The 24134-nt window shown below is 39.7% G+C and overlaps 2 protein-coding genes across 6 annotated transcripts; both read left to right on the forward strand.

Moving 5' to 3' along the window:
• Positions 1 to 32: 32 nt before the first annotated feature.
• slc4a1a (solute carrier family 4 member 1a (Diego blood group)) lies at positions 33 to 9504 on the forward strand. The gene is made up of 21 exons (XM_041817559.1): positions 33 to 182; positions 1028 to 1101; positions 1371 to 1426; positions 2850 to 2956; positions 3042 to 3088; positions 3179 to 3344; positions 3429 to 3564; positions 3666 to 3735; positions 3821 to 3863; positions 3956 to 4140; positions 4394 to 4601; positions 4759 to 4962; positions 5067 to 5215; positions 5306 to 5500; positions 5618 to 5863; positions 6070 to 6159; positions 6285 to 6451; positions 6538 to 6779; positions 6868 to 7037; positions 8273 to 8446; positions 8532 to 9504. The coding sequence occupies exons 2-21, from the start codon at positions 1075 to 1077 to the stop codon at positions 8583 to 8585; spliced, it is 2736 nt and encodes a 911-aa protein (XP_041673493.1). The 5' UTR covers positions 33 to 182; positions 1028 to 1074; the 3' UTR covers positions 8586 to 9504.
• A 130-nt stretch (positions 9505 to 9634) lies between these two features.
• Positions 9635 to 22359, forward strand: ubtf (upstream binding transcription factor). Of its 5 annotated transcripts, none has more exons than XM_041817563.1 (21): positions 9635 to 10789; positions 13178 to 13236; positions 13548 to 13720; positions 13822 to 13905; positions 14002 to 14157; positions 14244 to 14308; positions 14423 to 14549; positions 14649 to 14759; positions 14846 to 14979; positions 15068 to 15209; positions 15287 to 15328; positions 15416 to 15526; positions 16936 to 17091; positions 17189 to 17335; positions 17708 to 17818; positions 18647 to 18735; positions 18817 to 19006; positions 19084 to 19131; positions 19218 to 19271; positions 19366 to 19494; positions 19582 to 22359. In XM_041817563.1, the coding sequence occupies exons 2-21, from the start codon at positions 13200 to 13202 to the stop codon at positions 19714 to 19716; spliced, it is 2241 nt and encodes a 746-aa protein (XP_041673497.1). In that variant the 5' UTR covers positions 9635 to 10789; positions 13178 to 13199; the 3' UTR covers positions 19717 to 22359. The 5 variants fall into 5 exon arrangements, with proteins under 5 accessions (XP_041673497.1, XP_041673498.1, XP_041673495.1 ...); XM_041817564.1 differs by lacking the exon at positions 9635 to 10789 and adding an exon at positions 10829 to 11048; XM_041817561.1 differs by lacking the exon at positions 9635 to 10789 and adding an exon at positions 11082 to 11523 and having other exon boundaries at positions 19585 to 22359.
• Positions 22360 to 24134: the final 1775 nt, after the last annotated feature.

The raw sequence follows: 24134 nt of genomic DNA on the forward strand, positions 1-24134 counted from the left end.
GTACAGGGCTTCTTAGGGTCGACGTAGTTTTGCATGGGTGTTCCCGCTCCTCTCCTTCTCTCTCTCTGAAATCATCTATTTGGTTTGTCCTGGCTCACTCTATCGGCGGGCTCGTTTAGGCTGACAGAGCAGAGAGCATCCTGTTTCCACTGCTGGGGACCAGGTGGAGTACCTGCATGCAGGTAAGGGTGTGGCCTCCACTGGACAGAGGTCAGGCTCTGGGTGGGAATTCTTTAAAAAGTCACCGAAATATACAAAGATTGCACATTTTTTAGTTAGGCTGTGCTAATTTGATTAGGGCCAAGTGCAGTCATCATCTTCTAATAGTAAAAGCCACTAATGATCACTCTAAGCACAGGAAAAATTATATGTGCTACTATTTTTACTTTAAAGGGAATTATTAAAATGCATTAAGACAGTTACAGAAAAAGGAATTGTGTGAGTTGTTTTAGTTACTCTTGATAATTCAAGGTTATCTGTTACATTTGACACTTTTACTCTTAAAACTATCTATTTTAACAGCATTTTTTCAAAAGAGTAACATTTTTCAGTTTTCTTCTTGAATTAAATGACACCTTACCTAAAATGTCTTTAATTATGAGATTTTTTTTGCAGATTTGAACATTCCTGGACTCATTTTGTATATCTTGCTGAGTTAAAGTGGTTGTATCTAAAGTTTTCACTGTGCTGCTTCTTAAGAAAAGGGCGTAACTCAGAGATAAGACTCTGCATAGCTTCTTTTTAAAGTATAACTTCACTTAGTCTTAACGGCTGGTGACTATCTGTCCTGAGCTGTTGCACAGATGGCGGTATTTTCATCAAGGCCGCCACTAAAAAGCCTCAAAGTATGCCTTGAAAATCACCATAATGAGTGAAAACATTGAAGAAAGAGCCATAAGCCTCTGACTGTAAGATGATTTTATAGCATCTATTTTTCCTCTGTGGTTCTGTAGATCCCCCTTTATGCCTTGTGTTATGTCTCATGGTTAAGTGTGCTTGTTATAATTCATAAATCTGTCTGTCCAAGGGAATGCATAAAAGTAGCTGAGAGTTGAAGAACGGGCATCAACAGCAATGGAAAGCAACTTAAGTTTCGAGGAGGTTGGTCTTATTCACTTGAATTCAGTGCTACATCTTTAATATAAACTGTTAATCTGACTTTAATAAACTAATATTTCAAAAAATTCCAAACCTAAAAAGTTTAAATACAATTTAGAACAAGATTTTCTGGAGTTATGATGCAAGAGACAAAAAAGTAGAAGTAAAATTGATTTTGAACTTTGGTCTGCTGATTTTTATCATCTTGCTGCACCATGTTGTTCCATTTTCATCTGATTTTCTCTTCTTCTTTCTTGTGGTCTTCTTTTCAGGGCAGTGAAATGTCCTATGAAGAAAATGAATCAACCCTCCCTTCTCCAGTGAGACTGTGAGTGCCCCCTCTGATTGAGGCCTCTCTGTTTCAGACATACGTTGGACTCAACATTATTCAGCCTCAGTCTGTACAGCATTGGTGGAGTTGGTGGAGCTTAAGATAAGATGAGGGAGAGTGTTGGAATTACATCCATCAGGTGGTCTAAAACAGTGGGGTCAGGATCCCTGAGGGGGTCAGGAGACACTCGGGAAGGGGGGGGGGTTGCAGGATGCTTTCCAAAAAGACAAAAATAGATTAAAGATTATTTCGATTAGTATGTTTCCATATACCCATTATTGTAATAAACCCCTTAAATTGAGTTCAATTTAAAATAAAAACATAGTTATTAACCCTTAAGAGTCCCCTTATATCCTAATGCATTTGTCCCTAATGACAAAAAATGTCAGCTTCCCAAAAACTAGTCTTTTAAAACTACTTCAGCCTGAAATATAATTATCAAATATATACATTTTTAACCATTTTCAATGGGACTTTTTTTGTCCTTAGGAACAAATGTGTCGGTTTTGTGCCACTTTCAGGCTAATTTAAGGAACTGAGATGACAATTCTGAAAATGTTTTAAAATAAGTATTGTCTGACGAATTTGAGCTATATTCATTCAACACAGCCAAAATTTCTTGAAATAAAACCTGAATGGCACAAAAGTCCCTATAACTCCTGAGGGTTAAGTAACATCTGTGCTTAAATGTTAGTAATGTGTACAAGAGTTCCTTAAATTGTAAAATTGTACATAATGCTTTGTGATAATGGTATGCTTTAACCATTTCCAGGACGGTGGGGTCTCTAGTCTCTTGTGGAGGTCAAAAGCCTAAAATACAAATCCAGAATAAACTTTTAAGCATTCTCTTTGAGCTAAGTGTCCAAACTGCTCAACGTTTGCTACTTTATTCATATTTTATCAACAGTTCAATTGAACTACATGGGGCCATAAATAACTAATTATAAAAGGGTTAAACTCAAGGTCAGGGCACTCTCAAATAGTTGCCAAAATGATTTGCCAAGCTAAAAAGATCAGAGTACAACCACCTTGTATTGTAGATATGGACTGGCAGACTAGGAAATACAAGATTCAGATTGTAAATAGCTTTACAACAATGTGAAGGCAGCAATAAGACCATAAATGAGATAAGGTTTAGCCCATCCTCAAAGGGAAGGGGGGTTCAGACTGATCTGACTGTTCTAACCAGGGCACTAGCAGTCACTGATAAGAAACATGTTGGGTAATGTCGCCCTCTTGTGGCCAATGAGCATAAATCCCACATTTAGGAAGTACTGAGGAACTCTCTTTGCTCTTGCTTCAATTCCTTTTTCATCTTATTTCTCTTTACAATCTAACACGTTGATTAAACTTTCTAAACAATCAAAAGTGTGATTTTAAAAATACGTTTCAGTAATGTTTCTGCTTTTCTACACACCAGGACACCACCAGGCCAGAGTGATGTCTATGGACCTGAGAGGAGCGAGGTGGAAGAAGAGGAAAATGAGCCACCCACTGAGGCCGTCATCATCCCCACTAATTCAGAGGGTTCGTTCCTATCCTGACCCACGCAGCTGCTGTTGATTCAAATACTTTTTTCTGTTAAAACTACTTTTCTGTATCTTTATTTCAGCCTATATGAACTTGAACACAAATGCCACAACAAGAGGGGATGCTCAAGTAAGTGGACAGTCAAGACAATTATCAGAGATAAAGGAAAAAACCATCAAATACTTATGTTTATTTGTTGGTATAATCATATTTTCACAGGCCTATGTTGAGCTAAATGAGCTTCAGGGCAGTACCTGGCAGGAGACAAGCCGCTGGGTGGGCTATGAGGAGAACTTCAACCCCGCCACAGGAAAATGGGGCCCTTCTCATGTCTCCTATCTCACATTTAAGAGTTTAATCCAGCTCCGCAAGACCATGACCACAGGTGACCCCAGAATGAAACCCAAATTAGTCATATCTCACAATAAAATACTTTTATTTCAATAAAAGTAAATGTGATTGTACTCAGGTGCTGTCATCTACGACCTGAATGCCAGCAGTCTGTCCGCTGTGGCTGAGAGGGTCGTCGATGAGCTTCTCAACAAGGGTGAGATCCGCTCCAGTGATCGGGATGGGCTGCTGAGAGCTCTCCTCATGAGGCGCAGGTATCCTACACATCATTCACCATAACTCTCAGTCTTTCTCTATGACAGGTGTAAAAATGTTCCCAGCATGCTCCTTATGCTTGTGTAATCTGTCCTTTCAGTCAGTCTGGGGGACCGGAGGTTACCGCCTCTGGAGACATCGAGATGCAGACTTTCTCTGTAGCCAAAAAGGTAAACTTTGTTGAAAACACTTCAATCTATCTTTATCATTTGATGCCGTTTGCATTAATTGTATTCTGTGATTTTGTTATCGCAGAGAGACAGCTCTGACAATATGGAGGCCTCAATTGTCCTCTCAGGTAGATTCAAAGTATTTTTTTTCGAACAGTTATGTGGGTCACATTTTTTATTGTAAAGCAGATTCTAAAAAAAAAGGTTATGTTTTCAACAGGTGCCCTGGACATCCTGCAGAAACCAGTGGTGGCCTTTGTGAGGCTCAAAGACTCTGTGGTCATGGACTCTTCTCTGGAGTCCCCTGTTCCTGTTCGCTTCGTCTTTGTGCTGGTTGGTCCAAGCCAGAGCGACATTAACTACAGTGAAAGTGGCCGCGCTATGGGGGCTCTGATGGCTGACTGGGTAAGAGAGAGCAGAAATGTAGCAATGGGCCATGTAACTGACAAGAGTCACTAAGTGTCAGTTTTCCTCAGAAAATACCCAAAAACACTACTTAATTACAGTAATTTGAGTAAATGTAATAACTTACTTTCCACCCTTGATGTCTACCCACTAAATTGCAACTGGATATTATACTGTGGTATGTTCCTCCAATGAAAAGTCACCAGACCTTTGTGGCAAAAAAACATAATTTTCTGTTGCTCTTCATCCACAGGTGTTCTGTCTGGAGGCCTTCTTGGCACAGACCGAGAAAGATCTGACCAATGCCATCGCTGACTTCATGGACTGTAGTATTGTGATCCCTCCCACTGAGATCCAGGATAAGGCAATGCTTGAGCCAATCATCAGTTTCCAGCAGAAGATGCTGAGTGACAGATACCGTCCTTCAGACAGTCGTCTCGCCTTCGGTGACAGGATCAAAGGTTAGCGCACCAGACAGTGTGAGGTGTCAGACATCAGTCTTTTGATGAATCTAGAGCTCCACTGAGTTCCATTTCAAACTTCTTAACCAGAAAAAAGCTGATATTCTTTGGTGAATATTATATTCAAAATGAAAGTCGTTTTATTCTTATTGTCCAGTTGAGAAGGCCCCAGAAGAGCCACGTGAGGACCCTCTGGCCCGTACTGGCTACCCTTTTGGCGGGATGATAAAAGACATAAAGCGCCGTTACCGCCACTACATCAGTGACTACACAGATGCTCTGAATCCCCAGGTCCTCGCTGCCGTCATCTTTATCTACTTCGCCGCTCTTTCCCCTGCCATCACTTTCGGAGGGCTCTTGTGTAAGAAAAATATGTTTCAGCTAGAAAAATTTGCATTAAATCACTAACTAGATAAACTGAGCTTCGATGCGATGAATACTTCTCTCTCTTTTATGTGACCCTAGCTGACAAAACTGAGAAAATGATGGGCGTGTCAGAGCTTATGATCTCTACCAGCATCCAGGGTGTCATCTTCTGTATCATTGCTGCCCAGCCAGTCCTCGTCATTGGTTTCTCTGGACCACTGCTGGTGTTTGAGGAGGCCTTTTACTCTGTATGTACAGTATAAGTTGTCATGCTCCTCATATGAAACCTTTTTGTCCTCATTATCATCATTTTCTTCATTCATTCCATTCTACTGTAGTTCTGCAAGACCCAGGGCATTGAGTACATTGTGGGGCGAATCTGGGTGGGGATGTGGCTGATAGTCATCGTGGTCATCATTGTTGCCATGGAAGGCAGCTTTTTGGTCCGATTCATCTCCCGCTTTACACAGGAAATCTTCTCCATCCTCATTTCACTCATCTTCATCTATGAGACCTTCAATAAGCTCATCAAGGTTCCCTCACTTCATCTCATCATCCATTTCATAGAAAGATACCATTTCCCGTAATCCACCACTGTAAAAATCTCATTTGTCATCTCTAAAGTTGATGTCTCTTCTCCTCTTGCTTAGATCTTCAAAGCCCACCCTCTGATCCTGAACTATGATCATCTCAACGACACATTGGACAACCCCTTCCACCCAGTCATCAAGAAACACGTGGAGTACCACCCAGACGGCAACGTGACTGTTCAAGACCTGGAAATCGAGAGGCCTTACCCCAACACTGCCCTGCTGTCTATGTGTCTGATGTTTGGTTGCTTCTTCATCGCATACTTCCTCCGCACTTTCAAGAGTGGTCATTTCCTTCCTGGATGGGTAAATACACTTTGATGTTAATGAAGCATTGACAGGTTTTGATAGTTAACAGCCAAAGTTCTGTTGATCACTGGTTTGCAGATCACTGAAGCCTTTAGTTAGACATGAGGGGTTTTGCAAATTAAAGTGACCATAGGAGGGATCAATCTATCATTTTGTTGTCCAACTAATGTATGTATTTTTGACCATGATGTGCCCTTCACTAGCTTCGCCGTCTGATTGGAGATTTTGGTGTCCCCATAGCTATTTTCTTCATGATTGCTGTTGACATCAGCATTGAGGATGCCTACACTCAGGTCAGTGTGGTGCATTGGTTGTTTAAATCATTCTAAATGCAGCACCAAAAACAAATGAGTACTTTCTTTTGCTTCTGCTGTTATTTTGGTGATAAATGGATTAATATTATCTTGTCCCTTTGCAGAAACTGGTTGTGCCCAAAGGTGTCGAGGTGACAAATCCCAAAGTCAGAGGCTGGTTTATTAACCCTATGGGAGAAAAGAAAGACTTCCCTTTCTGGATGATGGGCGCCTGCTGTGTCCCAGCCCTGCTGGTCTTCATTCTCATCTTCCTTGAGTCCCAAATTACCACGTAAGTGGTTCACTTAAAAATAAACTTTAATTTTCAGTGTTATTTCATGTGAAGTTTCTCCATCAACATGTTCTGGTGATTTCCAGGCTGATTGTGAGCAAACCAGAGAGGAAGATGGTGAAAGGATCTGGCTTTCATTTTGATCTGCTTCTCTTGGTCACCATGGGAGGAATATCCTCTGTTTTCGGGGTGCCCTGGCTGAGTGCCGCCACCGTTCGATCCGTCACCCACGCCAACGCTCTCACAGTCATGTCAAAGGGCCCCAAACCAGAAATTGAGAAGGTGGTAGAGCAGAGGATCAGTGGGATTCTTGTGGCCATCATGGTTGGTAAGTGCTGCCATCTAGAGTGCTGATACAGACGCAGCAGTAATCAGAAATACATTTTCCTTTTGTAATCACTACCTTTGACTTTCAGGAGTCTCTATTTTCATGGAGCCCATTCTGAAGATGATTCCCATGACAGCCTTGTTTGGTATTTTCCTCTACATGGGTATCACCTCTCTGAATGGAATCCAGATGTGGGACAGGATGCTTCTGTTGATTACACCAAAGAAGTACCATCCCTCTCATCCCTATGCCACCAGGGTATGCAACCTTCAAACTAATTATTAATTTCACAGACCCTTACCTTTGGAAATAAGTCCTTCAAAATCTAGTGTCAGTTCTGTAATAATCCCCCTGGCAATTCTCTTGATGTTATTTTTAAATTCCACATAGTAGCCCTGCAAAAATCAGTCCTTTCATAAGCTTGTTGTCAGTTTTTTTTCTCTATTTTATAGGACACATTTTATTTCCTTGTGGTTGACTATGTCTCATGTATCTTTGTGTTTGTTTTGTAGCCTTTCATTTTGCTCCTCTTTTTGTCTTTTTAAGACTCTCTGTAGTCTTTCTCTTGTACTATGATGTTGTTTTCAGTCTTTTTCTACCTCATACAGTGTTTCATCTCTTTTTGTCTGTGTCTTTATTTAATTTTGGCATCTCAGCCTTTTCTTTTTGATTCTTTTAAGATGCTGGGTTTTTTTTAACCTTTTTGTAGTTGTTTGGCATCTCAAGGTACACGTTGTGTGACCCTAAGATATTTTGTATCTTTTTGTGGCTCTTTTGTACCCCTCTATGATCAGTCCTAGTACTTTTGTGTTGTTTTAGGTCTCTTTGTACCTTAAAGGTTGCTTTTGACTTTCCTTTTTTTTTGGTCACTGTTTTCGTGGCTCTTTTAAATATTTTTAAACCTATTTGTGGTTGTTTCATGTCTCTTTGCAGTCATTGTGTCACTTTGATGTTGTTTTTTTATCCTATTTGTGATTGTTTCATTTCTCTTTTAAGTCACTGTGTGTCTCATTGATGTTATGTATCTCTTTGTTGTAATTTTGTGTCTCTCTGCAGACTTTGTGTCTCACTCTGATGTTGTTTTGTATCTATTAATGGTTGTTTTGTGCCCTTTGAAGACACTGTGTGTCATTTTGATGTTTTCTTGTTTGATCAGTTTGCATCCTCTGAATCTTTTAGGTGTCTTTGCTGTCATTTTGCATCTGTGATTTCTTTTTTGACACTTAGACACTTTACAGTTATTTTGAGTCCCTTTTCATTCTGGAGGATAGTGACTTTGGACAAATGCTCTCGCTTCTAATAATGTGACTCTACCTTTTCAGTAATCTTTAGGCTGAAGAGTAATATGAGATTGCCCTTATTTTTCAAAGTTCTTTACCCTTCAACAATCCCCCTGGCAACAATCTTGATGTTATTTACCAACATATTCATTTTGAGGTGTCTTAAGCTTGTTATGAGCTTGCTTACCCTCTCCATTGTTTTCAATTTTACAGGTGAGCACAATGCGGATGCATCTCTTCACTTTCATCCAGCTCATTTGCCTTGCTGTTCTCTGGATGGTGAAGATGAGCCCCTTCTCTTTGGCTCTGCCTTTTGTTCTCATTCTCACCATCCCTCTGCGCATGTTCATGACCGGCAGAATCTTCTCTGACCTGGAGATGAAATGTGTAAGTACCTTCTTCTATCACTTCATGAATGATTTCATCCGATAAGTTTGTTTCTCTGTTGTAACTGGGTGTTTTTGTGTTGCAGCTGGATGCAGATGATGCCAAGGTGGTTATTGAGGAAGATGAAGGGGATGTGTAGTTTAAAATAAGTCCCTGACGCCATAATGAACACCGTATTAATTTTTCATTCATCAACTTTCAACTGAACTAAAACAACCTGGAAAACAGGAACATTGCCAAGCTGGCCGTCTTTGTTCCATAGCCTTTCAAGGAAAAATACCTCTCAAATCACATTTTTCTGCATGTTTGTCCCTTAACTCCAACCTTAGTCCTCTTATTTTCCATTCGATCTCTACATTTCTTGATGTGATCTTTTTGTAAGTAGTTTGCTCTTCTCCTTTCCCTCTTATTTCATACTCTTTATTAACCTTTTTCTATACAGGGAAGGTCTCATGCAAGACAAAAGCACTTGACGCCATTTAATGAGAATCATTTAGCCAAAATCTGTGAAATGAATTTATTATTAAGTTTTTTTGTCTTTAGTGTATAGTAGTATACAATATATTTTAAAAGTGCCTTACAGTTTTGACATAATTTTGCTTTGATAATAAGATATGATTCAACAATATCAAAGTAGGACGATTTATTTATTGAGCCTTTAATACAGATACAGACGATGTTTTGTTTCTGTAGGAATCATCACACCTGCCTTCGTCTCATACAGTATTCTTTATTTATTTGCAAAATATGTTTTGAAATGTGTTGCTCTAGTTTGCCTCATTTGACATGTTGTGCATGGTTTACTGAACAAGATGGTGTTTTCTGTTTAAGAATGTGTAGAATGATGTGTTGTGCACTTATATTTGAGTTTATGTGTTTAATTGCTTTCATTGTTACACAGAAGATGAACAGTAGTTGGTAGATCTTTTGGAACTGATTGTTGTATTCCGGATTTAACTTGAAACAAGTGATTTGTACATTTTGTTTTGTGTTTGTGTGCTTGAAACACTGTAGATGCTTTGGGTTTCCATTTTATTTAAAATAAAACATATCTATAATGTGGTCGTTCCCATTCATGTGTTATCAAATTAAGCATCAGTCACAACTTTGAGTTTATCTTACAAGAAAATAAAAAAGGAAATTCAACATAAGATGAATGAGAATCAGCTGCATTTCCAATTAAAATTAAACAGCATAAACTTTTTAAAATTAAGTATTTTTACCTTTATTAAAAATGCAGGTCTTGGTAAAAAAAAAACTGTCCAACATAACTGAAAGAAACTGGCTTGTAAACTGTTAATAAGAATGGCATTTTGAAGAAATACAACATTGAGTCAATTATGTTTACTAGATCAGTTATAGGAAAAGCAACAACCTGAAATGGAAAAATAGCCTGCAATGCACCGGGTTACGTCAAAATAAAATTGATGGCATAACATAAGACGGCGTCAGTTTCTTTTTTTTATACTTCCATACATATTCCTGAGACATATAGCCTAACAAAAATTACATGCATTTAAAAACAAAATCCTGAATTAGTGATGTACATTTTCTACACTGTAACAATGTTTATACAGTCGGATTCACGTTTGTCTGCTCTCCGTGCAATGATGCCAACATTTCCGACATCCCGGGAACGCAGCACAGTTTTACAAGGCTGAATGCCTGAAAGTCATTTGTTTTCCGTGAGTCGGACTGACTGGATTGGACGACCGGGGGTTCCGCCCACAAACACACAAGGTGGAGTTGAAAAGAAAAAACATGCTGGTCTAAATTGAAGCTGTCAAAGAGCCTCTTACAATTTGCTAAAAGAAGAATCGAGCAAAGTAAAAAGGCATGGAAGCAGCTTTATAGACCTTTACATAGTTCTCTCTGAATCTGACTTTGATTGGCCAAAGTGAAAATTATTATCTAGTCTAAAAGTAAATGTTATGTTAATTATGTTAAGTTATGAGAGATGTGCTAAATGCACCTAAATTCCAACACAGCTGGTTAAACTTTGGTTGCATTCATTTTTCAGTAAAAAATGTTCGTTGTGCAAAGTTAGGCTGGAGATCAGACACATTTGACCGAGCGGAGTTAAAATAATCGCCCACGGTTGGCTTCAGAGACATCGGTGCCACATCGGAAAATATGTGGATGTCTCGGCGAAGCGAAATGGTTGGATGGAGAGAGAGGAGCTGCTGCGCGATGAGTGGAGGGAGACGGCGAGAGAGATGGAGGCGGGGGGGAAGGACCATCTCTGCGGGGACTAGAGCCCAGGACCGACGGCGCAGTGCTGGCTAACGTTCAACCCTCCCCTTCTTCCTCCACAACCAGACCGAAGCTCACGCCGAGAGACAGGTAAGCCAACAAACAAGCCGCTTGGTTTCATAATACAGCGACAGTGCGCGGCATATACACACGGAAAACTATCAAAAACCCACTGAATCTGTGTTTAATGTTTGCTTTTGCCTTTTATCATCCGCATTGCTCGGTAGACTCTTTGTAGAAGCGAAATAAACCGACAGCTGTGGCAGGGTATAAACGAGGTCGGCCATAGCCGAATTTCTTGTCCTCTACAGCGGGGAAGCTATTGGACGTTAGACCCCGAGTTCAACGTGTAAGTTTGTTAAAAATGCTACAAATGCGGGGTAAATGCTTGCACTTTTAATCGAAACTCAGCCATTCGCGCTCAAACTGTGCTATTTGCGTTGTGGTTTTAAATGTAGCTTCCGTGCCGAGACCTCCATGCGGCTGTTGGCGGAACAGCCAGCCGCCTCTCTCGGTTAGCCATCAGGGATCTCGGTTTAATATCTCACCGTGCAGAGACTCGCCCTCTCTCTCCCCCTCTCTCTCTCACCGACTAGCCCAGAACCACCGACGACCGAGCTCGGAGAACCCGCCTTCTTGATCTAGCTTATGCGCTTTGGATCGAGGGAAGGGAGTCTGCAACGCCCTGGCTTTAGTTTTAAGCTCCGTTTTCTCTGTTTGCAGTGCGCCATTGGACCTTGTCACGGTAGGTTTCCTTGTAGAGCTGAGCTGAAGCATGGCGGACCTGGAGCTGTTTATCGCGCCTGTGAAGCTGCTTTGCCTGGGTTGTAACCATGTTTCATTTCGAGATTTAGCTCACAATTTATGAACACTTTAGCGGCGCGACAAAGTAGCTGAAACGTTAAGCTAATGTTAAAATATTGTGTTACTGAAGTAGGATGAGCTAAAACATTTGGCAGTTAAAAACATTTTGTTTGCTTCTTTCTTCTTGCTCCTCCGCAAGTCCTTCCTACCCACCACTATGAAACCTGTCTTGGGCATAATTATAATTTGTTAAAACGGTGTTAAAAACTTATAGTACACTATTAGAGCAACACTGTCTAACGGTTATGTGTAATTGTATATCAAACAGTTTTTAATTATTTCTACTTAGCAGTAAGCACGGGGCTACCTTCTTACAAAACCGGATATTCTTAATAATTTAGTGCAAACTTTAAGTTTTATATATTATTTTCCTTTTAAAATGCAGATTGCCTTTATGAAGGAAAAGGCAAATTTAAGGATTAATTTCGCCTGCCGAGTTGTCCTTAGTCATGTTGTCTGAGCTCCAAAGTATTGTTTGGTATTATATTGTAATCTTAAATGAAATTAAAGATATATTTCATGCTTTAATGGTGATATATGTGGGTTATAAACGCATTTTAGTTGCATAAATGTTGCAGCAGAAATCTAAAATGGAGCTAGGTCACGCCGTGAGCACCACAGTGAGCGGGGGCCACCAAGGACACGATGAACAACGAGCAGCCGCCATCATTGGAGCGCAGCTCGGCTACGCCTCGCTGAAGAATGCACTCGGATATGCTCCTACATTGCACCATTCAGCGCAGAAAACCGATAAAACCTGTTTTAAACACCCCTGTAACTCTTTTGTGAGCTATAAGCGAACAAGACAGAAAAATTCTCGCTAAAGAGTTAGTTAACATTAGAAGAGACTATAGGGTTGCATGGCGGAGCTAGATCGGCGTCCTTCGGTGATGAGGCGCCTCTACCGAGTGGCGCATTTGGCTGCAGTACTTCCAAGCCACCATTCCCCCTCGTCGGAGACCGAAAGCAGATCCCCCGTCCGTGGTCAGCTGGTTGCCTACAGCTGCCTGTCCGTCCACGTCCATTCGCTTCCTCCTTCCGCGTATCCACCCCAACCTCCGTTGCGACAGAAAATCCTCCATTACTGAGCGGACCGACGGAGAAAATGGTTGCTCCTGAGTGTCCACGATACTTTCGCTGAAGAATAAGGGCAGTATTAATACGCCGAATTCCGGCTGGTGAAATTTTCTCGACGGAGACTCCTGTTGTCGATGCTAGTTGTGCTAGTTGAAGCCCTCCGCAGTGTTATTTGAGATTTGAAGCCGTCACAAGCAATAGCCTATGTCTCACCATGTAGCGTAAACGTTTAAGGGGCGGTGTAATGAACATAAACCATTATGTCGAGGCAAATTTAAATTCCAAGTCTGGAAAACATTAGCTTTACTTTTATATCACAAAAATATCACTTTTTTGGATGAAACATTGGGATTGCACAAGTATTAAAACATTTTATAAAACTAATCATAAAAAGCTTTTATTGAAGAAATACAACAATTTTGACCGTAGGGGCCGGTTTAAACCTGCCTAGCATGATTTACAAGTCATTTTTGCACTTTATAACTATTTTTATCATCACTTAAAGGCATGTTTGGTAACTTTATTTTATTCCTTTAGATACAAGACGGTGCACCCACAAATGAATGGAGTAATGGATGCATCCACCCAAGGCCAAGGTGGGAATTTTGAACAGTATCAAACACATTTTAACAGTTCAACTATAATAATACACCCACATGCAAGGAAACATATAAGATGAATTATATACATTATTACAGGTTCCTTCAGTCATTATAGTGATGGCATTTTTTTAAGATTAAAAACATGCCAAAGTGCCAAACAACAGTATACAAACTCTTGATGGAGGATATTGGGGCACAATTTTACTCCTACAGAGGGAAGCTTGAGCTAGATTTACAACTTTACTGATATTCAAGTGACATGTCTTCACATCAAATGATTTGTCTGGGTCTCTTCTGTTGAACAGCGTGGGCACAAGATGACATTTTAAAACTGCTAGAGGCCATGAAAGTGGCCCTGCCTCAGAAAGACCTGACTAAATACAAAACATCGGAGTCCCACCTTGACTGGCAGAAGGTGGCCTTTAATTCTTACACAGCAGAGATGTGTAAGCAGAAGTGGCAGGAGGTCTCAAAAGAGGTGAGATATTTTTGCAGTGATATGTACTTTCATTGTTTCATAGTATTGTATTTGTCCTAACATTACCCTTGTGGGTTTTTTTTTGTCTACTTTATCTTCAGATACGTAAATTTCGAACTCTAACAGAGCTTATAGTTGATGCCCAAGACTACATCAAAAATCCTTATAAAGGCAAGAAAATAAAGGTGAGTTATATTCTTATTCTGGAAAACTATTGAAAAAAGTTGCCACATTCCAGAGCCTTACTAATTTCAATCTTTCTGTTTCCCTGCGGTGCACAGAAACACCCAGATTTCCCCAAGAAGCCCTTGACTCCCTACTTCCGCTTCTTCATGGAAAAGCGGGCCAAGTATGCAAAGTTGCACCCAGAAATGAGCAACCTTGACTTAACTAAAATCCTCTCAAAGAAGTACAGAGAGCTGCCAGACAAAAAGAAGGTTGGTCACGTGTAAGTTTACATTTGAGATAAACCAGTGTGTTCAGTTTTGAAATTCTAACAAAATATCTTTATTCTTGTGTGCAGAAAAAATATGTTGATGACTTCTTGAGAGACAAAGAATCGTTTGTGCAGAGCATGGTGAAATTCAGGTGAGATTTTTCCTGTTAAAACTAGGTGTTTATTGGGATTATTAGACCCTAACTTGAGGCATGATTATGGATGATAGCCAGGCTTATGTGCTGTTTTCTGGTGTGTAAATACAGAGAAGAACACCCAGACCTCATGGAGAGCATGGCGAAGAAAGGGTCAAATGTTCCAGAGAAGCCCAAGACTCCCCAACAGCTGTGGTACAACCACGAAAAGAAGGCCTTCCTCAAGACACACCCAGATGTTAGTGTAACTACTGCTAGGCAGCACACTTAAAGCACCTTGTTTGTAATGTTTATAGGTGGATTTTCACTTTTTTTTTTTTTTTTTTTTTTTTTAAAGGCAACCACCAAAGATATCAAAGACAGTCTTGGCAAACAGTGGACGCAGCTGTCTGACAAGAAGAGACTCAAATGGATCACCAAGTCTCTGGAGCAGAGGAAGCTCTATGAGGTGAGGTGAAATTTAGAAGAAAAAGTAGTCACAGATCTCTGATCTGTCCTTCAGTTCTAACTTGGATTTTGTCTGATATACTCTAGGGGGCAATGCGGGAGTACATTCAGCAGCACCCCGAGTTAAACATGACCCAAGACGATATTGTGAAGTCAACCTTGACAAAGGCAGAGAGGCACCTGAAAGACAAATCTGATGGCAGGCCTGACAAACCTCCTCCGTGAGTTATCCCAGCATGCCAGATGTTTCTCACAGCACATTTCCCTGCAATTGAATTCTTTGAATTGAAATGTTTTGTGCGTTTTCAGAAATGGTTACTCGATGTTCTGTGCCGAGCTCATGTCGAACATGAAGGATGTACCCAGCACAGAGCGTATGGTGATGTGCAGCCAGCGGTGGAAGCTGCTGAAACAGAACGAGAAGGACGCCTACCAGAAACGCTGTGAACAGGTGAGCTCACACTCAGCATGCTATATAATTTCTCTTTTCTAAAAATCGTGTCTGATAATTTCATTTTTGTTTTACAGAGGAAGAAGGAGTATGAAATCGAGATGAACAGATTCCTCAGTGTAAGTTTTTTCTTTAGTTTCCTACTTCATTTGTTTTTGTGTTGTACTTTTTAGTATGTGCATTTTCTCTGATTTGTGGATGTGCAGAGTTTGTCGGAGGAGGAGCAACAGCGGGTCTTATCCGAGGAGAAAATAGGTTCAAAGAAGGGTGGTGGAGCAAGCAGCCCTGCCTCCAAAAAGAAGAACTCAAAAGCAAAGGTAAGACCAGGTTTCTACACAGCAAAAAAGCTAATCCTCATCATATTCATTCTGGTTTACAGAGTAACAACTCCATCACATTTTTAAATTTTTATCCCAAGAAATAAAGGTGTGACTATGGGTTGTTTACAGATGATGTCATGTCAACCACAGAAGTAGATGGGGCAGGACATGATTGTTGCATAGAGAATCACTATCAGAACGTCATAGTTTTGTGCCGTTTACAGCTGTGCTTACATGCCAAATCATGGGAATGCTCAAGCCACTTTCAAATCCTGAAAGTGGTGACACATCGAGGTAAAAAGTTTAAACTCACACAGAGTAGACATAGGAGAAGAGTCAGACTTTGCTCATGTGGTGGCTACTATGTAAAAGGTAAGGCTACAATCATATAGCTTCTTAATTTTATACATCTGGCTTAAATCAAAAGAATTACTGACCAGTGAGACAATATTTCTTCTTATGCAGCTTGTGCTGCTTGTGATTCCAAGGTTTCTTAACTTGTCACGCTAAATAGTTGTACCCCTTCATTTGGCTAGCTGTGTAGTAGTAGGAGCTTTGCAGAACTAGTTAATTTGTGATATTAGTTGCTTCCAATCCAAACAAATTGACCAGGCTGTGGGAAAAATCCCTTTGCATAAAGTGTAGGGATCATACCTGATGTATGATTCCTGCTGCATGTAGCTCCATCTAGATCGGAGATTTTTGCCTAAGTCACACCTTAGAGCAAGCCAAAAAAGCTAAACACACTGCACTTATATCCATAGAAAATAGCCTCTACAATACATGTTGCAGTATCTTTAGTTGTTGTAATAATATATGATTGTACTAATTCCCAAAGCATACCTATATTGTCCTAAAGGCATATCCCCTTTATCTGTTATGTTCATACTGAAGTGGATGACAGAAGGGTTGGAGCAACAACAACGGGAGGTGGATTTTGTCTCCTTTTGTCTTGTTAGGGTGAATTTTGTTCATTAGTATCAGAAACTTTAAGTTTCAGGAAATTCTCTTCAAAGAAAATTAATGGTATCTGTGGCCCATTTTTGTCTGCAAGGCCTAAAGCCCCTGGAACATTATGCAAGCCAGGCCAAGTGGTGCCAAATTAGGTTAGCCAAAATATTACCCATTTTAAAGTTAAGCTACAAAAACCGAATCTTATTTTTAATCTAAATACTGTTTAAAAGTGCAATCCTCCTTTTCTTTAAACTGAAATAGTATTTCAGAACCACTGTTCTGGAGCTATATTGTACACTCTTCAATCCCCAACCAGTTTTAGTCACTTCCTGTCCTCATCTGAGTTAAGGGCATCATTGAGATCACATGATTGCAAACAAGCCATTACAGCACATTATTTCCATGTTTGATTCTTTATGCTGATAATGTTCCAATATTCCTATTTTCTTTAGGCTAACCCAGAGAAACCCAAAAGGCCGATTTCAGCCATGTTCATCTTCTCTGAGGAGAAGCGTCCCAAACTGCAGCAGGAGCGGCCGGACCTTTCTGACAGCGAGCTCACGAGACTCCTTGCTCGCATGTGGAATGAGCTGCCAGACAAGAAAAAGGTAATCCTTGATTGCAAAGATTAGAATATTACTACAGTATAAATTTCAGGCCATCATAGGGACTCTAAAATGTAACCCTTTTCATCTCTTTTTTTAGGAGAAGTATAAACGCTTGGAAACAGTTCTGAAGGCAGAGTCAGAAAAGAAGGAGAGGGAGGACCGTAGTCGTCTGCCAGATCCTCCCAAGACGGCTCAGGACATCTGGCAGCAGAGTGTCATAGGAGACTACCTGGCCAGATTTAAGGTAGGCATAACTCAGGAATATAAATTGGACTTTTTCTTTGAGCCCATGCCACTACACATTTCTTTAAATTGTATTGATCTGTGCAATATTAACTTTTTTTTTAACACCAAGTTACCCAGTCTCTAGTATCAAATCTAAGATAAAAAAAAAATCCTACAAGTAAAAGGAATTAGTGGCACCTTAGTGTATATTTCTATAATTATGTTAAAAGCTTCTCACCATGAAATATGTAGAATCTGTATCTGTAAGAACAAATGATTGGTAATGAGCCACAGCTGTGCAATTTTATAACTGAAAAGCTGCATGATAGCATGTGAAATAATGTGAAATTGTATTTGAAAATGTATTTGAATGTGAAACCGGGCTTTGCAGAATGACCGGCCAAAGGCACAGAAAGCAATGGAAGCAACCTGGAGCACCATGGAGAAAAAAGAGAAAATAATGTGGATCAAAAAGGCAGCAGAGGACCAGAAAAGATATGAGGTAAGTTTCAATTCAGTAGCCTTTAACTCATTGAGTGCCAGCCCTTTTTTAAAATGGAAAGTAGCTTGTGCCAGTGTTTTTGGCCATTTTGAGTCATCTTTCGAGACCCACAGAATATTTTGTATTATGATTCTGAAAACACCAACTAGCTCAAATGAAAGAAGCAACTTTATTTCATCATGGAAAAAAACGTTTGTTTGTAGCTTGTTCGGTTCTTGATTTATCTTAAGTTGAATAGAGGCTAGTTTCACCAAAAAGACCACTGTTTTTTCTAGAACACTGAGAAAAATGCATTTTTGTGAAAGAGAGTCTGTCAAGCAGAACAGTGATTTGAATGTTATAATTTTGCCTTCAATAACATAAAAGACATCTGAAAATAGTATTACAAATGTTATTTTATTGTAAAATAAATAACAGTGCTTCTAGTCACTGTCGTGCCATTCACACTCTGGAACTGGACGGCCTCCACGGGGACCCCCCTCTACGCCCACGTCCTCTCCTGCTTGTCGCTGTATGCATCCAGCTGGCAAGAGGCTGCCTTATTTGACCCCAGGGTCTCCACCTCTGATGTTTGATCTACCGTCACTTCGGACTGTAGTGTTCTGACTAAGTATCCCAGAAGCCCCAAATTTGCTCACAGGGAGCGTGAGAGCACCCCCTTGTGCCAGCCGCCAGAAAAACACTTTGACGTATATATACGTCAATGGCACTCAACCGTTGTTTTTTAAATGACGCATATATACATCAATGGCACTCAATGAGTTAATAGCAGTTATCCATAATTTTATTACTTTGAGGACCAAACGTAAACCTAACTCTTCTGAACAGAGAGACCTGTGTGAGATGCGCTCACCAGCTGCTGCCATCGCCTCAGGGAAGAAAATGAAGTTTGAGGGTGAACCCAAAAAACCACCATCGTAAGTTCATCCTTCCAGACTGTGCTGCATTTGCAAGCATCCTGTTGAAACCTTGAAGCTAACTCTGTTTCGACTCTCTAGAAATGGTTACCAGAAGTTCTCTCAGGAGATGCTGTCCAATGGAGAGCTGAATCACCTCCCCATGAAGGAGCGAATGACTGAGATCGGCAGCCGCTGGCAGAGGTTACCTCTGAAGGAGAAGGACCGCTACAAGAAGATCGCGGAGGAGAAGCAGAGACAGTACAAAATCACACTGGAACAGTGGCTTGCGGTGAGAAGAGGATTTGTGAGAATATTGTGAGAAAAATATTGGATTCAAATCTAACATGCAGTGTTTTTCTCCCACAGAGCCTGTCATCACAAGAGAGAAACACTTACAAAGAATATAACTCTCAAGTAAGTCTAGTTTTTTACTGTTCTGATTAATGCTAGATTTAAAAAGACTACTGAAGCGTGTAACACAAAAATACCTGACATTTCAGAAAAGGAGAGCTACAGCAAAACCAGGAGGCCCCAAAGCAAAGTCCAAGAAATCTGTAAGTGAAGACTCCTTTTTTATCTCCTTGTCTGACTATTTTGCTGTAGTGACTTGTTTTTGTGATGTCATATTTGAAACTGTCTCTCTTACAGGACACGGAAGAGGAGGAAGATGATGACGATGAGGATGAAGATGACGACGAGCAGGAGAAGGCTTCCTCTGAAGCAGACTCATCCAGTGAGGATGAGGATGATGATGAAGATGATGATGAGGATGATGATGTGAGTTGCACTTCTTTGATGTAACAAAAGAAAAGTTATTGAAACTGATTTTGCCTAATGTACGCGTTTTTGTTTGTGTTTTTAAAGAAGGATGATGATGATGATGATGAAGATGACGATGAGGATGATGACGACGATGAGGCGGAAGACAAGGAGAACAAGTCGGAGGACAGCAGCAGCGAGTCAAACTCACAGGGCTCATCGGACTCTGATTCAGACTGAAATGTCGTCAAGACAGACTGAGCAGCGCTGAGCTGAGCCAAGAGACAAGGGAGCTCTGCCACTGTGCCAACCCTGCTCTCCTCCTACCACCAGGGGGAGTCCCACATTGCCTCATCACCTTCACACTCATCCACTTTATGTTCCTGGAGGGATTTCACCATTGAGTCCAAAATCAGTTTCATTCCCTCCCTGCCCCGAAAGTGAAACTCATCTGCCAATGTTATGCCAAAAATAGCATCCCACTGGTTTGGTGATGTTGAGAACAATTCTGCCGTTGGTTTAACTCTGGACTCTCTCAAGGTTAAAGTTTTAATGTCGGAGGTGGTATATAATCCTTCAGTGTTCATTTTATGGTTCTGGTTTTCATTAAAGACAGATGACATGAGAGTAAACAGGCTTCAAAGAGCCAAAGAACACAGTAACTGTGGACCGCTTTAGGAATGGGGGGGATGTGGCATGGGGGCTCGTGCAGGGTACTGAAAAATTGCACTCTTCAGAATGTTTCCATTATTTTTGTTTTATTTTTCAGAACATTGTTGAATTGTTCCCTATTACTCTCAATTGATGGTGTAGATTTTATCATTTTGTTCTTAAAGAGTTTTTTTCCTTTTTCTGGAAAAGAAATCAAGCCATTATTGAATGTTTCTTTTTTTGTTGTTGTTGCTGGAAAACTTCTGAATTTGTTACGTTCCCATATTCTCATTCAGAATACAACAGTGCCTACATAAAGTATTCACCCACTCTTGGACTTTCTCTTTTTAATTACATTGATTTATATCATTGAATCACAGTGGATGGTTGGAGACTTTCATATCTAGAAAGAGGAAACGGTTCCTTGAAGATAAAACTTAACTTTTTTATCTCCTGTTTAAACAGACTCAGAGTATGACAATTCTCTTCTTATTTCACATTAAAAACAAATCTTGACAGGTGGATCTGAAGTGCAACTTAAAACAGTCTTTTACAAAAATTTTACTCTCTTACATATTTAGCAAAGCACCCTTTTTTACTGTGGATCTGCATCAGCTTTCCACACTGATGCTGCTTTTTCTCACTATTTTCCTTTGCAAATAAAAGTGCAAATATACTTAGTCTGCTAGATCGGGTTCAGTGCCATTCACAGCTGTGCCATAGACTTTAGTCTTAATTTCATACTTTTTATTAATTGACATTATTGGCTACTCTTTGCATTTTCTAATATTTATTCTTTCTTTCCCTTGAGCTCACAGTAATGAAAAAGACTACTCCATCAGCCAGTACCCATTCTGAGCTCTGATGTGATTTAATTCCACCTCTTTCATATGTTTACACAAAGGGAGGCTATAACTGAGTTACATCCACTCTGCTTCAGTGTTGTAAACCAATAAAGGTTCAAATGGTGGTGAATACTTTTAATAGGAACTCTGATTTTCTGTTCATGTCATTTTAAGGCATCGTTTCTCAAACATAGAAGCCCTTCAGTCTGCAGCAATTCTTTTTGACTTGATTTTGGTGTCACAGTAATATAAACTGATTATTGTGAGACCAAATCATGTTGACATTTAAGGGGTTAACATTTGATTTTCCACATTTCAGCTTGTTTTTAACAAGTACATCAAACAGTGTGTCTATTTTCCCCTGCTGTGTCATTTACATTTTATTTGTTTTGTTTTTAATGGTTCTGCTCTCATCCATCTGGAATCCTTTTACAGATGTCTGAATGAACTGAATGGTTCTCATCACAATTAATTTTTGAATTTTAATGGTATTGACTGTGATCTCTGTGGGTTGCAGTCTGATGCTTATCCCAAAAAAGTGTGCACTTATAACGTAAATCTGTCCCTCTGTGTGAGTTTGTGTGCATGCATGCACAGAACTGTGTATATATGAGGGTGTGTGTGTTTCTTTGCTTTAATGTGTGCTGTTTTTACTGTTTTTGTTGTTGCATACCATGATGTGATTGCAGCGTGCATGTTCGTGCCTGTGTGGGGACATCTTACCAACACCATGAATGTAGATATTTTTTTTCTTCCAAAGGTCTTAAAGTTGTTTTCTTTTTTTCTGTTCTGCGCTGTCATGTCATTGGTCACATTAAACGGTCCAATGACAAGACTTCATGACTGTCGTTTTGGGTCCACAGACAGATGACGACTATAAATAATCTGTTATTAATGGACTGATTTTGACCTTTAGGAATTTTGTCACTGTCTGAAACAAAACCAGCGTGGACTATTTAAATAATTTGGGTGGGTTACAGAAAGTGAATGCTGTAGTTAATCGATGGGACTTTGTGAAAGGGACTTGGGGAGTTGAATTTAAAGAATCGGGGTTAAAAAAAAAACTTGTAATTTTTCTGTATATACAGTTTTTGTATTGAGTGCTTATTGTTTTTTTGTTAGTGCTTTAAGTTGGCAAACCCTCATCTGTGAATTCTGAAGCCAGAAGTGAGTTTTTTCACTCACATGGGGAGAGTTTTCGGTTCAATTCACCTGTTTTAGTTGTTTATTCTCTCCGTTCTGTTGGATTTATAGAGATATCTAAGACAGCAAAGCTTTACAAAGTTTGTACTGCTGATCATTTGACAAGATTTGATGTTTTCTATAGCTGAGGGTGTTCTTATGTCCTTGTAGTTCAAGTCTTTGGGCAAATAAAAATTGAATCTTTGATGTGTTTTTTGTTAACATCTTACACAAGCAGGTGGACATGGATCTGTGCAGTATCAATTTTAGCAACTATTTTGAGTCAAAACAAATATTTCAAATGCTGAAAAAATACTAACAAACCTTGAGTGCTCTCTACCTATTCATTCCTTGTGTTTTACATATTGTACCTAATGTCAAACACAAATCACAAGAAAGAAGCTTTATTTATTTTTATTTTTTTTAACCAAGATAACACCTACGAAAATAAGTTAATGAATTAGACATGCATGGTATTGGATTTTTCCCAAAATCCAATCTGCTGATATTACCAAATACATTTTAGCCAATGCCCATATACAACCATTTTTTTTAAATAAAGTTCAAAGCCTAAAACTTAGGTCCTTCAAACAAACTTTACAGCTGATAGGAAGATATGAACCATCAATATAGGACAATATTAAAATGGATATAGGCCAAGATTTGCAGCCAGAATAGGAAGATTTTAACAGTTGATAAAGGTCAATATTTACAGCCGATATAGGATGATACTAATGGTCAATATAGGAAACTACTAAAGTGGACATTGGCCAATACAAACAGCAGATATAGTCTTATTTTGTAATAGGCTAAAGTTGATGTAGCCCAATATTTACTGCTAATTTAGGCTGATGTTGCTTCAATGTCTTATTTTTCCATCACAAATCAGGCACTTTTATCTGTTTCATTCAGTTGATTATTTTGATTTGTCTACTGGGATCTGCACCCCAGCTTAGATACCTACCCCCTGTTAGCTTAATTTTCACTTCAAGTATGGTTTGTTTGAAGTCTACAGTTTCAAGATAAAGCTAAGTTGTTGCAGCCTAAGAATATAGCCAATTAAACAAAACCATTTCTTCCGCAAAAGTGTTTTTTTTTTTATTAGTTACAAAAGAATTAAAACAGAATATGTGTTGGAAATAGCTTAACTGGATATCAATAAATGAACATGAAACATTTTTGAATCTATGATCAATTGGTTCTGCCTGAATAGTTGAATGAGGTCATCGGCACCAATGATGAATGTGGCCAAATGTGTATGGACACACACAAAAAAATCATGGCGGTGTTAAGCATTTAATTTAAAGAAAGGAGGCTGCATGAACCGGTTTTTCAATGCCAACTTCTTTGAGCCGCGCTTCAGAAGCAGGCGCATCAGTGATATCGCTGATGTTGGGCGATTAAAATGTCTGGTCTGTGCGTCTCCTCCGGCATCAAGCCAGTCTTTAGCACCAGAAGTACACCGAAGGTACTTTCAAAAGAAAATCCTGAATCGGGCTCTGCCACACAAATCTCCCAGGCTGGAAAACTTGGTGGAATAACAATAGAGAAAATCTAGGATTATATCAGAAAAGCGTATCTGTGTGGTTTTGGTCCCCCTTTTGAGATTATTGGTAACAGTCATAGAAACTGACATAAGGCCTTTTCACCTTTAATAATACACCAGGAGACCACCAGCGGTTTTCAGGCCCTTGGAACATTCACGGCACGATCAGGGGCATGTGGAAACCCTACTAACAGCCCAGACGGCACCCTCGGCCAGTGGATCTAAACGTGGGGGTCGCAAGACACTGAGAGCAGGTCTTCAGATGGGTTCCAAAAACAACAAATATTTTGAAATTATTTCAAATTGGATATTTAACAATACATTTTTTATAAAGAATATATGCATAAAATTAATTAAATGTAACATAAAAATCCAGGTAATATGTAGAAATCCTAAAATGTAAGTCTGCACATGACTATTCTTGAATTTGCATG

The sequence above is a fragment of the Cheilinus undulatus genome, linkage group 21, assembly GCF_018320785.1.
Source record: "Cheilinus undulatus linkage group 21, ASM1832078v1, whole genome shotgun sequence".
Taxonomy (NCBI): domain Eukaryota; kingdom Metazoa; phylum Chordata; class Actinopteri; order Labriformes; family Labridae; genus Cheilinus; species Cheilinus undulatus.